Source organism: Lissotriton vulgaris, chromosome 5 (genome assembly GCF_964263255.1).
Source record: "Lissotriton vulgaris chromosome 5, aLisVul1.2, whole genome shotgun sequence".
NCBI lineage: Eukaryota > Metazoa > Chordata > Amphibia > Caudata > Salamandridae > Lissotriton > Lissotriton vulgaris.
The window spans coordinates 72,531,654-72,547,634 of NC_141693.1; the positions used below are offsets into that span (position 1 = coordinate 72,531,654).

The following is a 15,981-nucleotide window of genomic DNA, read 5'->3' on the forward strand; positions in this document are numbered from 1 at the left end:
TGAAGTCTGTTGGCCCTGAGACTTCAGCAGGAGGCAAGCTCTTTCTCAAGCCCTTGGAGATCCCTCTCAAGTTGATGAAAGTACACACAAAGTTCCTGTTTCCTTCCTTTGGCAGTCAGGCAACCACTGCAGGCCAATCCCCCAAGCAGCACTTCAGCTTCGGGATAGTCTCTCCTCAGTCTCTCTGGTTCCTCTCCTCAGCAAATGTTTCTTCTTGTTCCCAAAAGTGATCTAAACTTCTGGGGTCTGGGTCCCCTCTTTTATACACAGTTTCTCTTTGTTCTCTGAAGGCTCTCACCCATCTGCATGCAGATCTCTCTATTCGCCCTGTGCTGACTCACCCTGTCTTCTGGAATTCCCCAGCTACTGTCACTCAAACTCCAGACTAGGAATACACAACCTAGCAGAGGCAGGACTTTGGATAGTTACTCAAGAAAGTACCAACTTTCTAAAAGCTGTATTTTCAAACACAGAATGTTAAAACCAACTTCACTAAATGATTTATTTTATCATTCTGAGTTCAGGCATACTAAACTCGAATTTCTACCTAGTTCCCTGAGTCAGTTAGGATTATAAGATCTAATAATCAAATTGCCCATTCTGGCCTATGGGGAACAGGTAGCCTTGCAATAGTGAAAAACGAAAATGGCTGTAATTCACTATTAGGACATGCCACATACACAAGGGCATGTGCTACCTTATACTTACAATGCACCCTGCCCTTGGGCCCACCATAGGGGTGTCTGATATGAAGCAAAGGGAAGGTTTAGAGACTGGCAAGTGGGTGCACTTGCCCAGTCAACATTGCAGTACCAGGCTGCACACAGGCTCTGCAATGGCAGACCTGAGACACACTTTTACAGGCTGCTTCTGTGGTTGACACAACCAGTGATGCAAGACCACCAACAGCATTTGATTTACACGCCCTGGGCACACTCAGTGCACTGTACTAGGGCCTGACAAGTAAACCAAACCAGCCAATCATGGAGCACTGATCAGCAGTGGTAAAGTGCCCAGAGTCATAAAACAGCGAATAACAGGTAGGAAAAAAATACAGGCGGAAGGCAAAGAGTTCAGAGATGACCAGGCAAAAAGGGCCAAGTCCAACAGTAGGAATGAGTGAGAGTGAGTTAGACTGAGTGATAATAAATGAGTGCTAATCAGAATGAATAATTGAGTGTAGTTGAGTGAATATAAGTAAATATGAGTGAAGCTTGTTAGTCTGCCATTGGGCCTTATATACTGAGGGTAATTTGTGGATTATAGAGGGAGCCATGGAAAACCTCTACCACTGGCATACTGGAGGCAATTGTTAGCACGGCAGGCAGCTGTGAAAAAATACTTTAAGTGGATGCTGAAGGAATTTCTTGGCATAATGGGAACCCATTGAAAAATATTGGCACACTTAAGAAAATTGCTGGCATAGGGGGCACCCATGACAAAATGCTGGTACCAGCTCATTGGAGAGCGACTTCTTGGCATAAGGGAGGAAAATCAATGCATATGGGTTGACTGGGGCGGGGCAACCAAGACAAGATTCTAGCGCTATTCTAGATGTAATTTTACCGAAGTGTAACCTAAGGTATGTGATGGCATTAATTGCAAAATTCTAACATTGAGATATTGTAGGTAACATGTGGCATAAAGGGGAACACATTGCATACGAGGGGCACCCATGATAAAATGCCGACCCTGGCACAATGGAGGTGATTTTGACCTAAGGGGCATCCATAGCTCATTTCGACAACAATGGGATTAACTCCTTGGGAGGGTCAAGTTTCATTGGCTTATCACACCTTGAAAATACTTGAATATAAGAGTGCTGCCTTTTTAATAAGCTTATGAGAAAATTGTGCTTTCTAATACACTATTAGCCTTCCTTTAAAAAAAATATTTGCTCAGCCCCTCCCCCAAGCATACGAGAAAAGGTCTGGCTCACGACCATTCAGGGTAAGTATTACATCCCACAACTTTCACAGATCAGGTCTACACCCTAATATAGGTGGTTTCTAAAATAAGCATTTTGGCTGTGTTACTAATACTAAGCATGCAGTTAATACAGAACTTCAGTGATGTCAATTATTGGAACGTCTTCAGAGTTAAGGTCATTTGACACAACTTCCAGGGGACATTTAGGATCAAAGGTCATATGATATCACTTCCTGGAATGTCATCAAGGTCAAATAATGTGTGTTGTCACTTCCACTACCACTGACATTTTGGTAAATCAACGTCATTGGTCACATGACACTGCAGTGGGCGAATATGAATGAGTTCATGTGACAATCTGCAATATTCTGAATAAGGTCACATGACTCTGCATTGTCTTTTATATTCTGCTTCTGTGTCACATGACTCAGCACATGGCGAACCTCTCATAATAACACAAATCATGAATGATTCCCATCCGTAGAGGAGACATTTTACAAGACCTACAGGTGATATCACACACACTTAGAGCACAGCTGGAGCGGCAAATGGACACTGGTTTCTACCCCTAAACCCTCCCTATATTACATTCTGAATACAGGTATTTGGACCTCTGCAGTGATATGAGCCTTTCTCACGGAGCCTCATCTACTATAATTGAGCTACTAGCTGTAATCTATAGTGCCTAGACACCTACAGAGAGAGTGCATGTTACATGCTTGCTGCATGTGGGGGGTTAGGATGAGCCTGGAGTGAGTCTACTGCAATTTAATCTTTGGAACAGGACTCCTTTTTGGATCCTGTTTGTGAATGGTACATATGATGGAGGATGGAGGGAGCCTTCCAGATAGGGAGGTAGATTGTGGAAACCTTCCAGGGGTCTTTGGAGCGGACCAGACGTCTGTGAAAGGAAAGGAATGAGGGGGACAACGGATGCTCTTTAGGACATTCGCTGCCCACTTCCTGAATCCTTCATCCTCAGAGGAGTTAATACAGTTCTATGCAGCAGATGAGATGGTAGGCCTCTCTTCTGAGTCTTTGCCTCAGATTCCTATGTCACAGCGCACCCAGCTCTACTCTCTGTTCCGGCCAAGATTGAGTGACTAAGACCTGACCAGTCTGTGCTAGTAAATAAAACGTTAGAACTGCCTGAAACCAGCTCCAGAGAATGAGATCACAAACTTTTATCTGCATCTAAAAAAACTAGGACAAATATTAGTGAGAAACCCAGACCACTGTGCCAGGAGTCTCTATGACCAGTGTCAAGACCCACAAAGCACTGATGGAGATAAATATTTCAGTTCCAGAGCCAGGACCCCTGATAGCCGCTTCCTTACAGGTGAGGACAACCTGGAGAGGACTCCTGAAAGGAGAGCTGACGGCTGCCTATAGAATAGAGGAGCTGCCTGCTGCAGAGAGGCGGTTGGCGAATTACAACCCCCAAGTGAGAAGCCGGCCTTGTGAAGTCATCAGCCATTGTGACTGGTGAGTAAGGAGCAGTGCAAGGAATTGGGTCCTAACCCGGCTGAAGGAGCTGGATCTACCTTGGTGGACGAGGCCAACTCTCTGAGCAGAAGATATACAGGAAGTGTGCCCAGGAGGAGGTATGAGCAGAAGAGGTATTTAGAAGAGTGCTGTGAAGGAGGAAGTAAGAACAGAAGGGATACCAGAGTGTTCATCAGAAGAAGGAGGTAGGAGGTACTGGCAGAAGGGGTTCCCTATCAGTGGCCTACAGGAGGAGGAGGTACAAGCAAAATGGGTCCTACAAGAGTGCCCTGCTGGAGGAGATACAAGCAGGAGTACTAGAAGAGGGCCCAGCAGGAGGAGGTACAGGCAGACGGGGTACCATAAGAGTGCACGTAAGTGGAATCCATCTAAGAGATGATGTCACAGCTGCCCAGGAAGAACAATTAAATGTGACCACCTCTTGTGCAGTTATGGACTTTTGAAGGATCTACTTGTGTGAAGCTCCCACCAATTACTGGATTAATTAATCCCAAAATGGGGTGAGCTGTTGGAGTGAAAACGATGAGATGGGAGACCCTCTATTCAAGTTTAAAGAAGAACCAGGCAAGAGTAAAGGATTTGGAATATTGGACTTTTTATGACATGTTGTCTATGACCCACATGTGGCGTGGCTAAAGTTCATGTCAGTATAGGGACTCAAATGTACTGTTTAGAGGGCGACGCCAGGTTCACTGCTGGCAAATGGAACATGTCCTAATAAGAAATAGAGAATTACTACAGAGTATGTAAACTATTAAATAAATAATTGGGAAGGATTTTGGGTTGAATGGTACCCACCGCGAATCCTGTGTTGGCTGTAGTGGCTACATTGATTCGCAGCAAATGACTACACATTGATGACCACTCTCAGAAGACCAGCATTTGTGATATAATACTCTGTAACATCAGAGCTTTTAGGAAGAGCTGAACATAGGACTACTATAGTAATTCATGACCATCAATGACGTAAGAACAATTGATACTTCCTTGTAAACAGGTGGTTCTCCAGTATTGGTGTCTTTCATAGATTCACATGCTTGAATATTCCCCGTCGTCGAAGTGGGAGTCCCAAGGTACATAAAGATAGCAATAATGCTAATATATATATATGTAATAAGATAATACATAATAAAAATAGAGATAATACACACTGAGAAACCTCTACAATGGTTCCTCCATAGGAATGCATTATAAAGAGAAAAACTCATTTGTAACATATCAGTGTCATTATGTTAGTCCAAACTGCGGCCAAACAGGCTCAAGCACCCTCTAGAACCTACTCCTCAGAAGCTCCTGTCCTCAGATTTTCGTAGCACCAAAGTGAAGTAGAGTGCATGAGGAGAAGAGAGCCTCTGAGGGGAGGACGGGTGGGTCGCATGTGAATCTATGAAAGACACCAATACTGGAGAACCACCTGTTTACAGGTAAGTAACAATTGTTCTTCTCCAGACACCAATACTGGAGAACCACCTGTTTACAGGTAAGTAACAATTGTTCTTCTCCAGTATTAAGGGTGTCTTTCATAGATTCACATGCTTGAATAGAATAGATAGCTGTAACCTCCTTAGAGCTGGGATTGCAAATACATTCTCCAAACTTGAAGACAATAACATACAGCTTAAACGCATATAGCAATCACAGAAAGAAATGGAGGAGGGAACAGAGGCTCACCTTATTTAAAAAGATGACGAAGCACTGCTTGCCCCACTGTGGTATCCGCTTCGTTGATGGCCTCCAAACAGTAATGTTTGGTAAAGGTATGCCTGCTGGACCATGTCGCTGCTCGGCAAATCTGGTGTAGAGGCACCCCAGCAAACAAAGCGGTGGAAGACGCCATCGCTCTCGTTGAATGTGCCTTCACTGAACACTGTAAAGGCTTGCCAGCTTGCTGGTGACAAAAGGATATGGCTGCTGAAAGCCATCTTGCAACTGTTTGTTTTGTCACTGAATGTCCCCTCCGCATCCGTCCATATGCTACAAACAGTTGATCGGATTTACGGAAAGGGGTAGTCCTTGAAATGTAAAATTTTAGGCAGCGTTTGATGTCTAAAGAATGTAAACGTTGTTCTGCCGGAGATCTTGGATCCGGGACAAAAGTCTTTAAGAAGACAGGTTCGTTCAAATGGAAATCAGTAGGTACTTTCGGTAAAAAAGACGGATTGGTACGAAGTGACACTCCATCGGGCTTAAATTGCAAATACGGAGGCTTGATCGTGAAAGCGTGAAGATCACTTACACGACGAGAAGATGTTAAGGCCAAAAGTAATGCAACCTTCCAGGTAAGATACTTGATGTCTGCTCTGTGAATTGGCTCAAAAGGAGGCTTCATAAGCTGTGACAACACCACGTTGAGGTGCCATGCCGGAGGAGGGCACCTAACAGGAGAAAACTTCCTGAAGAGACCTTTAAAGAACTGTCGGATTATTCTAGAAGAACAGAGAGACGTTGAACCATCGTGCCGAAAGCGTGAAATAGCTGCTAGAAAAACTCTCAAGGTGGCATGAGAGAGACCAGACTGAGCGAGGCTCAGAAAGAAAGGCAAAAGTTGTTCCGGAGTGGAATTGATTGGATGGAGATTGGATGCAGCGCACCGATGACAAAAACGCTTCCATTTTAGCTTGTACGTTTTGATGGTTGATGGAGCTCTAGCAGACGCTAGAATGTCTCTGCATTCTTGGGGCATATCTAAATTTGCAAATTCAACGTATTCAGGTTCCATGCCGATAATTGAAGCGTTGATGGGTCTGGATGGCAAATTTGACCATCGTCCATCGTCAGGCGGTCTGGACATGGAGTCAGATGAAGGGGTGAGCATTGGGATAACTGAAGGAGCTCTGAGAACCATGCCTGTCTGGGCCAACGAGGGGCGATCAGTATTAAGTGGCAGGGTTGCCTGTGCATTTTCCACAACGTCCTCGGCACCAACCGGATCGGTGGAAATGCATAAGCAAACAGTCCGTTCCAATCCATGAGGAGGGCATTTCCGCTGGACTCTGGATGGGGATGCCAGCTTGCGAAGGACCGGCACTTTCGATTTACTGGGCTTGCAAAGAGGTCTATCATGGGATGACCCCAACGGCGGAACACTAAGTCTAGAGTCGGCTGATGTATCTCCCACTCGTGAGTGGATGACATGGACCTGCTCAGAGAATCCGCCAGGAAGTTGGATACCCCCGGCAGATGGACCGCCGTCAAAGAAATTTGATGTCGAAGAGCCCAATCCCAAATCCTTTGAGCCAGTCGAGACAGTGGCTGAGATCTTGTGCCGCCCTGTTTGTTCATGTAGTGCATGCTGGTGGTGTTGTCTGTCTGAACCAGCACCGACTCCCCTTGCACTACGGGCAAGAATGACCTGAGCGCCAGGAAGATCGCCATCAACTCCAGCCGATTGATATGCCAGGTTCGTTGTGTGGCCGTCCATTTGCCCTTGATGGAAAGGTCCTGGAGATGAGCACCCCAACCCTCCATGGACGCATCTGTAGTCAATGTCAGATCCGGAGACTGGGCTAGAAACGAAGTTCCTTCGTCCAGATTGGATGGTTGTTCCCACCAAAGCAAACTGTTCTTCATGCGAGACGTTACCCTCACCAGGTCGTTGAAAGACCCCGACACTTGGCGCCATTGCAGGTCTAATTCTTCCTGTATAGGACGAGTGCGCAACCTGCAATTTGGGATCAGTGCGATACAGGACGATGCCATCCCCAGAAACGACTTTAACGTCCGCACAGAAACTGACTGCTTTGACCGGATGAGAGAGACCAGACAAAATATCTTTTGAAGACGTTCGAGGGAGATGAAGGCTTTTGACAGGTCCGTGTCTAGAATTGCTCCCAGGAAGTTTCTTCTTTGCAGCGGTGCAAAGTGGGACTTCTCAATATTGATGGTTAACCCCAGTGATTCGAACGTCTGCTGACATAGACGTGTGTCTTGAACCAGCTGTTGAGGAGATTGGGATTTTAGAAGACAATCGTCCAGATAAGGAAAAATCTGAACTCCCTGAAGACGCAGATGAGCCATGACCGGAGCCAAAACTTTTGTGAAGACACGAGGTGCTGAACGTAGGCCAAAAGGTAGCACCTTGAACTTATAGTGTATTGGACCTACTTTGAACCTCAAGAACTGGCGATGCCGATGGAGTATTGGCACATGAAAATAGGCGTCTTGCAGGTCTATTGTTGTTAGAAAATCTCCGCTGCAGAGAAGTCGCAAGACTTCCGATAACGTCAGCATGCGGAAAGATTGTTGTTTTAGGAACAAATTGAGAGCTCTCAAATCTAGAATGGGCCGCCACTCTCCCGTCTTCTTTAGAATGAGGAAAAACCGTGAGTAGAAACCTTTCCCTCGCTGAGATACAGGAACCACTTTGACTGCACCCTTTTCTATCAGAAGACGAGCCTGATGTTGTAGTTCCTCGAGATGGGGAGGTGGCGGGCCTGATGGTGGAGAATTTGGAGGAATCTCTGTGAACTCCAAGGCATGACCCCTGTGTACAATGTCTAATACCCATTGGTCCGATGTTATCATAGACCACTGGGAATAAAACTGCGAGATTCGCCCTCCAACTCTCTGTGGAACTAGAAAGTCATTCACGTTTGTTGTTGGCACCCCTATAGTTAGACTTTCCTCTATAGGGCTTTGACTGCTGTTGACGATTGGACTGCTGGGTGGAGTAACGCTGGTTTCCTTGATTGTACTGGCGGTACTGGGACTGCCCTCCACGAAAAGTGCCTGAAGATGTGCCTCGTCCACGCGCGCCACGAAAAGGCTGCTTTTTGAACTGTAAGGATCCAAGCGACTTTGCCGTATCGGTATCTTTCTTTATCGATTCTAGTGCCTCATCGATGTGAGAGCCGAAGAGAGACTCAACGTCATACGGCATATCAAGTATCTTCGACTGGACCTCCTGTCGAAACGACGTGGATTTTAGCCAACCCTGACGTCGGAGAGCCGCAGCACTGGCAAGGATTCGAAAACCAGTACCTGCAACGTCCTTCACACGACGTGCGGTACAACATCTGAGGACAGGAGCTTCTGAGGAGAAGGTTCTAGAGGGTGCTTGAGCCTGATTGGCCGCAGTTTGGACTAACATAATGACACTGATATGTTACAAATGAGTTTTTCCCTTTATAATGCATTCCTATGGAGGAACCATTGTACAGGTTTCTCAGTGTGTATTATCTCTATTTTTATTATGTATTATGTTATTACATATAAATATATTAGCATTATTGCTATCTTTATGTACCGTAGGACTCCCACTTCGAGGACGGGGAATATTCAAGCATGTGAATCTATGAAAGACACCCCTAATGCTGGAGAAATGGTGTTTTTGATTCAATATGATTCAGAATGTGTTAAAAATATATATCTTTCTAATAAACATAGAATTTATTATATATTTAAAAAACGTATTGCCTGTTATTCACTCATTTCTCTGAAATTCTACTATCTTTGAAGGGACTGCTGTATTGTCTATTGCTGGGGTCTCCAACCTTTTCTGTAATAAGAGCCACTTATGATAAAACAAAAGCATCCAAGATACTATTATTTGTGTTCCACTAGTGACCACAACGGACAAGATTACAGTACTGGTCATACCAGCAATTTGAAATACCTCCACAAGAGTAATACATTCAAGCCGTAGGTGCAATGCCCCCGGCCCAAAGTAATATTACGTCCCTCCAAAGCTGCATGAGTAATACATGGCAGCCATAGCAGCAATACCCCTGAACCATGGAAATATTAATAATAATTCATCTCTCCAAGGCTGCATGAGTAATACATGCCAGCCATAGGTGCAATGCCCCTGGACTATGGTAATAATATTAATAATACGTCTCTTCAAAGCTGCATGAGTAATACTGGACACCCATAGGTACACTGCCTCGGGTGCATGGTAATAATATTATTAATATGTCTCTCCGAAGCTGCATGATTTATCACTCAAATAACAGCTTCAAATATACTTTCGAAATCCATTTTTCCTCAAAAAGTCAGTTGATGAGTTCTGAAACTAAATACATATTCATTTCAAATACACGCTTCAGAATTTTAGTACACATATATTAATTCAACCAAGCAAAAACATCTAATTTAGTCGGCTGACTACACACATGAGCTACTTGTAGGTAGCTGGAGAGCTACCAGTATCTCACGAGTTACAAGTTGGACAACCCTGGTCTATTGAAATTATAAGTCAATAGGGTTACTGACTTAGTGGGTGGTAGCAAGCAGAGGACCACTATTATCAGATAACCCAAACACATGGGATTGTTTGAGGTTCATCAACAGGTCATGGGTCATCTTCCTGTACTTACAAAAGAGGTTACATCAGAGGGTCACGGGAGATCATCCAAGAATGAGTCACAAGGTCATACCAACCTAGCAGGAGGCAAGAGTCGTCCTCGCTTGTAATAAGGATGATCCTCCCTTGGATTGTGGGTCTTACTGGTCCCATTTTTGATCAACACTGACACAAAACTATTCTCCAAACTTTTAGCTACATTGGTGGTGGTGGTGGTGGTGGGCTTCATTCCCAAATTGGTCACCAAATTGGTCACCCGGGAAACAGGTTTACTATCTACCATTTTCCTAGAAGCAAAAATGGCATTTGAACATGGGCTTAGATTAACTGGTGAATGACATGTTTGTACGAACATTGACAAGTCATGTCCGCTACAAACTACTTCAACTCAGACTATTTCAGAACTGGCTGTGGAACCCGAGAGGGGTGCTCTCTGTCACCCTTAGAGGGATGCTATCTGCCACCATCGGAGGGAAGGATGCTCTCTGCCACCATCGGAGGGATGCCCTCTGACGCCCTCGGAGGGATGCTCTCTGACGCCCTCGGAGGGATGCTCTCTGTCACCCTTGGAGGGATGCTCTCCTACGCCCTCGGAGGGATGCTCTCTGATGCCCTTGGAGGGATGCTCTCTGCAGCCATCGGGGGGATGCTCTCGGTCACCCTTGGGGGGATGCTCTGTGCCACTCTTGGAGGGATACTTCCTGTCACCCTTGGAGGGATGCTCTCTTTCACCCTCAAAGGGATGCTCTCTGTCTTTCTCGGAGGGATGCTCCCTGCCACCTTTGGTGGAATGCTCCCTGTCACCCTCAGACGGATGCTCTCTGTCACCCTTTGAGGGATGCTCTCTGACGCCCTCGGAGGGATGCTCTCTGATGCCCTTGAAGGGATGCTCTCTGACGCCCTCAGAGGGATGCTCTCTGTCGCCCTCAGAGGGATGCTCTCTGTCCCCCTCGGAGAGATGCTCTTTGTCACCCTCGGATAGGTGCTCTGTGTCACTCTTGGATGGATACTCCCTGTCACCCTCGGAGGGATGCTCTTTGTCGCCCTAGGAGTGATGGATCTCTGTCGCCCTCGGAGGGATGCTCTCTGTCGCCCTCAGAGGGAAGCTCTCTGTCGCCCTCAGAGGGATGCTCTCTGTCGCCCTCAGAGGGAAGCTCTCTGTCGCCCTCAGAGGGATGCTCTCTGTCGCACTCAGAGGGATGCTCTCTGTCGCCCTCAGAGGGATGCTCTTTGTCACCCTCGGATAGATGCTCTGTGTCAATCTTGGAGGGATACTTCCCGTCACCCTCAGAGGGATGCTCTCTGTCGCCCTCCGAGGGATTCTCCCTGTCACTTTCGTCTAATGCTCTTTACATGGTGCTATTTCTCAAGAAGCTTCTTGGCTCTAAAATAAAACTATTTGAGCCGATCATCACCGTTAAAATGACAGCGTATGACCACAATAAGGAGGTTTATACCTCCAATCCCACCCTAGGCCATATTGGTGAGGAATTTGGTTGCCGCTAATGGGGGTCAAGATAATACAGTCATAAATCAAATTTCTTTTGCTGCCGGGCAGCAATTTGTGGACATTCATTTTGCATGCTCTGTAATATAATCAAGGGTTACCCATACTATAAAAATGCCACTATTCTTCAAACAAAAGAGTTTACTGTGGCAATCTCTATCTTTATCTGAGGCAACATATACCCAGCGAGCATGCCAATACCTATTCCAAATCCCCGGTTATATAGCTGTTCACCCTAACAAGAGATTGTTTCATGTGGAAGAAAGAGGCCACCTGTATCAGGGGAAAAGTCATCAATTTAGAACAGAAATGGTTTAAAACTTCTTAGAAAAAAAGGACATTGGTTTCTTTTCCAATTCTCTGAGATGCTTGCTCACACTATGCTTCGCATTTTTATCCTGCTTTTTTCACATTTTGCTCCTTGGTCTCCATCTGTTAATTACTGTCACTGGAATTGCTTGGTGTGTTACAGTAACTTGTATACAACACTGTAAGAGGTCACTCTACATTTCACTCCTAGTACATAGAATCGAGCTTTTAGCATCAAGTAGGACAATTTAAAATATCCATGTCTGTATAATGTGTGCAGCTCTCAGGGTGCGTGGGGTCACTGTGCATTCACCTGCCAAGAGACGATATGTGTTCCACTCATACATTTATTAAAGCACACAAAATATGAATATTTCACTTCCTTCTTATGTTGTATTTACCAAACAGTATCTCACCTTCAGGAGTTCCCACGCAGGCTCCTCACACTTTTTTTCTATCTCCGTTATCAGGGCATTGAGAGAGGTGATTTGATTGGACAGTTTGGCGATGTTTGCATTTTCTACCAGGGTAATTTTCTTCTCCATTTCCTCCAGTCTCCTGTGCAGTGTTTGCTCATTTTCTTTCAGGAGCTGCAGCAGTTTTTCAAACTGAGATTCAATTTTATTCTTCTCAGTTCTTAACTTCTCCTGTCAGAAGCAAAGAAAAGCTGGTTAGATATAAAAAAAAAGGCTTCCTACAAGCCGTCCTGAGAGTGGGAGTCCAGGAGAAGGGTGGATGGCCTGTCTATTGTAATTGTCATCACCTTGCACAAAGGCTGTGTCTGAGAGACATCCCAAAAATGACATTTGAAAGAGAATCTAACTAAACCAGTTTCATAGCTTTAGAGAGTGGATCTGGTTTCCTTGTCTGCAAAATGAGTACAATAAAGTTGGATCCAATTCACCCCACTTTCTTCTTGACCAAGGACGGGAGGTACCTGGATTGCTGTGTGTCCAAGACTAATGTCTGTGTAACATCAGTCTCCCAGAGGTGAGGGAACATCACCTGAAGTCTGCACTGCTTGCTGCAAGAGCCAAGGGTCTGCCTAGCACTGAGAAGCACCCCTGATAAGAGAAGGAAGGACAGTGTCACAAGATAAAAGAGTACAGCCTGTCAAAGAGACAAGCCCAGCATAGTCTCCATTTAAGAAACACGCAAAGAAAGCTGACTGCCAGTCGGAGAGAGGACAGGAGCGATCTGTGTGGTGTGGTGTCTCCCAGTCTCCCTGAGCAGTTCCCATAGTGAGCTGTACCAAACCATTCAAGGAAGAATCAACCTTGTGTCATCGGTGCCTGACGTCAGAACTGCACTTAGAAGATCCACCATCAATGATCACTGATCAGGGTTGGGAAGTCGCAACTGCCAAAGACAATCACTTGCTGAAGACTCGACCCTGCAGCACCAACGTTTATCACTGAACATCTGTGAGCAACTGTCCTGGAAGACCACACCAGTCAAAGATAAGTCGCACTGTGGTGACCTGACGAACTGAAATCGAGCGCTGGTAGCCCTTGACTCAAATGTGGCTGCACTACAGCTACTCATAACTGAAGCCTCTGCCACAGGAACAGGTACTCCAAGCACGTCAACACCGAGTACGTATAGAAGGGTAGAGAAACCTGCAGTCAGAGCAATATAGTTTTTACCCACGTGAATCTCTGAGGCAGAAGACACTGAACTGATCTACACAGTAGCCAGTGGGGTAACCCAGAGTCTGTGCTTGATTAATACCTATACCCATATGACATACCGGGAACCATAGGCATTAGAACTCTTACAAAGGGTAGAAGCCCCCAGAAGTCTGCTGTGCTATTCTGGGGGCCATACAGTGCACCCCTATATTTGTACCTTTATTGAACTGGCTCGTATTTATTTTGTCGTGACCTTAAAATATTTTTTTTCTTACTAGAAATAAGTATTGGTTAGACATAACATTATTGTGTCCTTTGGTTGACTCTTGAGTTCTGAGTGCTTGCCCCACCCTCTACCTCCGTCAGAAGCCTTTGACTGCTCGGCCTCGCTATCCTGGGAGTCAAGTCCAGAATGGGGTGTCCTTTGCCTGTTTCGGAGCCATAGTAGGACAGACCTCAAGGCACTAGAGGCAAAAGACCTCAACCAACATGATCATTAGCCCCTCTCTGACCTGTGACCCTTTTCCCCCTGATCATGGTCTGGCAGTGCTCAAACCCTGAGCCTGGTGTACAGAGATGTGATCTTGTCACAGTGTTTTACAGCAATGAACAGGCCCTCAGATGAGAATACAATCAGGCGGTGTGGCGACAAGTGAGGGAGCAACCACTACAGAATGAAGAGTGTACTTCAGAAAAAAAGACTTCACGAAAACTGTGGGAGAGTTTATCAGATATCATGATGTTTATGGCAATGGCACCCTTGATAACTTTATCACTACAGATGCCCCTGTCGAACACTTAAATGTCACAACCAAGGGCAGTGTCAGAGAGGTGATAAATGTGCACCACTGCTGAAGGGGCTTCCACGTTACAGGCTCCTATTAGGAGGAGACATGTTTATACATGGATACTTATAAAGAAAGGGTTGTAAAGTAGTTTAATAAAAAAAAAAAAAGGGGGCCGAAGAAATTCAAAAACTGTAAAAGCCCTATAGTATAAAGAACAACTTAAAATAATACAAAAGGAAACTACTTATACAATAAACATGTCTCCTCCTAATAGGATTGAAGTTGGTCCATTTTTCTTCTAACCCCGAGTGAATTATCTACAAAATTTACATATAAGGTAAAGATATGCATGATTGTACATCAAAATGAGAGAAAATGCACAATAAATCGAGTAACCTAAAACAAGGTGTATTCCCTTCTAGAACAAAAGGAAGGAAAGATTTGTGAGCGGATGTATTCGTGCTCATAGAGACCTATAATAACAGAACCAGGGAAGAACCGACCTGGGTAAGTTGAGGGAGACCGAGTAGTGGGACTTCAGAGAAAAGAATTAACTAAAACCTGTTGGTCCCTTATGCTAATTTTACAAAAGCCCAGCTGTGTCTAGGAAATAGAAGTAAGACACTGCATATCATTGAAGAATTACCAAGTCAGCCATACTTTCCCCCTTAGTACAACTAAGATGTGGGAACGCAGTAATATATTACCAGGAAGAAATAGATCCTGTAGTGCAAAGTGTTCGGGGTTACCAAATATTAGGATATAAGTCAAAATATGATAGAAATCTAAGTGCAAGTGCTGTAATAAAATAAAGGCCCTAACTATATGTATTGTGATATGTTTTTGTAGATATAATAAAGCTGTGAACGAGTCCTTGAAGAAGGTGCCGCGTCGACAATTTCGTTCCTATTACAATTTATTGATTAGTAAATATGATGTTTATATGTTTGTGTATAACAATACTAGAATAGCATTTTTGAAACAAAATTTTGAAAAGTTTTTTAATTACTGTATTTCAGGAATAACGAATGTGTATATGGTTTTATTTGCAATAATATGTTATGATCAAATTTTTAACATTTCTTCAAATAAATGAATGAATTTTTTTTTAAAAAAAAGAATTGTTTTTTTGTATAGTATGCTTTTCATGGTACTTTTGGGCCCGACATACACTTAGTTGTAAATTTGATAACCCGTGCAACACTGCAATCCCTCCCATTGATGTAAATGTCCCACTTGGGATCCTATTGCCACCTACGATTTACCGAACTCAGGAGAAGGAGCTCTGTTTTTCTAAGATGTATGTGTTTTGAACACAGCATGTCTGCAGGACTGTATGGGTGGATGAATGTGTGTATGTGTGTGTTAGTGAGTGAATGACTGTCTCAATAGTGTCTTTATGAGTAACTACATATGTTTTAAACTAGTATATCTGAAAATGTATGTATATAAGTGAGTATATATGAGAGTGAGAGATTGGAAGAGTTCCTGTATAAATAAGTATGTGTTTCTATAAGTGATTGTTTAAGAGAGTAACTATGTGTATGTTTCTGTACAAGTAAGTGTAGTGGTGTATGTATAGCTGTATATGCAAGTAAATAGATGTTTGATAGTTTATTTGCATGTGTGAGTATGTGTGTGAGTAACTCTATATATGAGTATAGGTGTGAAAAAGGATGTATAGGTGTATGAGTACATATGATGAGTGAGTACATATATGAGTGACGATATAGAACTGTTGGTGAATGAGTGGATGTGTATGTACATTTTGGAATTACTGAATAGGTTGTTCTAACTGGTATTGGTATCTCCATTGTTTTGAAATGTTTAGTTTCTATTTTAAATGTGTGTATCAATGGTTATATTACACTGAGAGGAGGTCTGCCACTCTTTCACAAGGATGAAGTCTCAGTGATGTCATTTGAGATGTCATCAGTGATGTCATGAGTGATGTCACTGATCATGTCATGAATGATGTAATATGTGACGTCATCAGCAGTGAATTGC

General features: G+C 44.2%; 1 protein-coding gene across 1 annotated transcript in view; it reads right to left on the bottom strand.

Moving 5' to 3' along the window:
• Positions 1 to 15,981, bottom strand: part of LOC147710218 (E3 ubiquitin-protein ligase TRIM39-like) — a 171,672-nt gene that overhangs the window by 92,070 nt on the left and 63,621 nt on the right. The window contains exon 3 of the mRNA XM_086920897.1: positions 11,972 to 12,202. Within this exon, the coding sequence (XP_086777023.1) occupies positions 11,972 to 12,202 (231 nt within the window). The remainder of the gene's footprint in view (positions 1 to 11,971; positions 12,203 to 15,981) is intronic.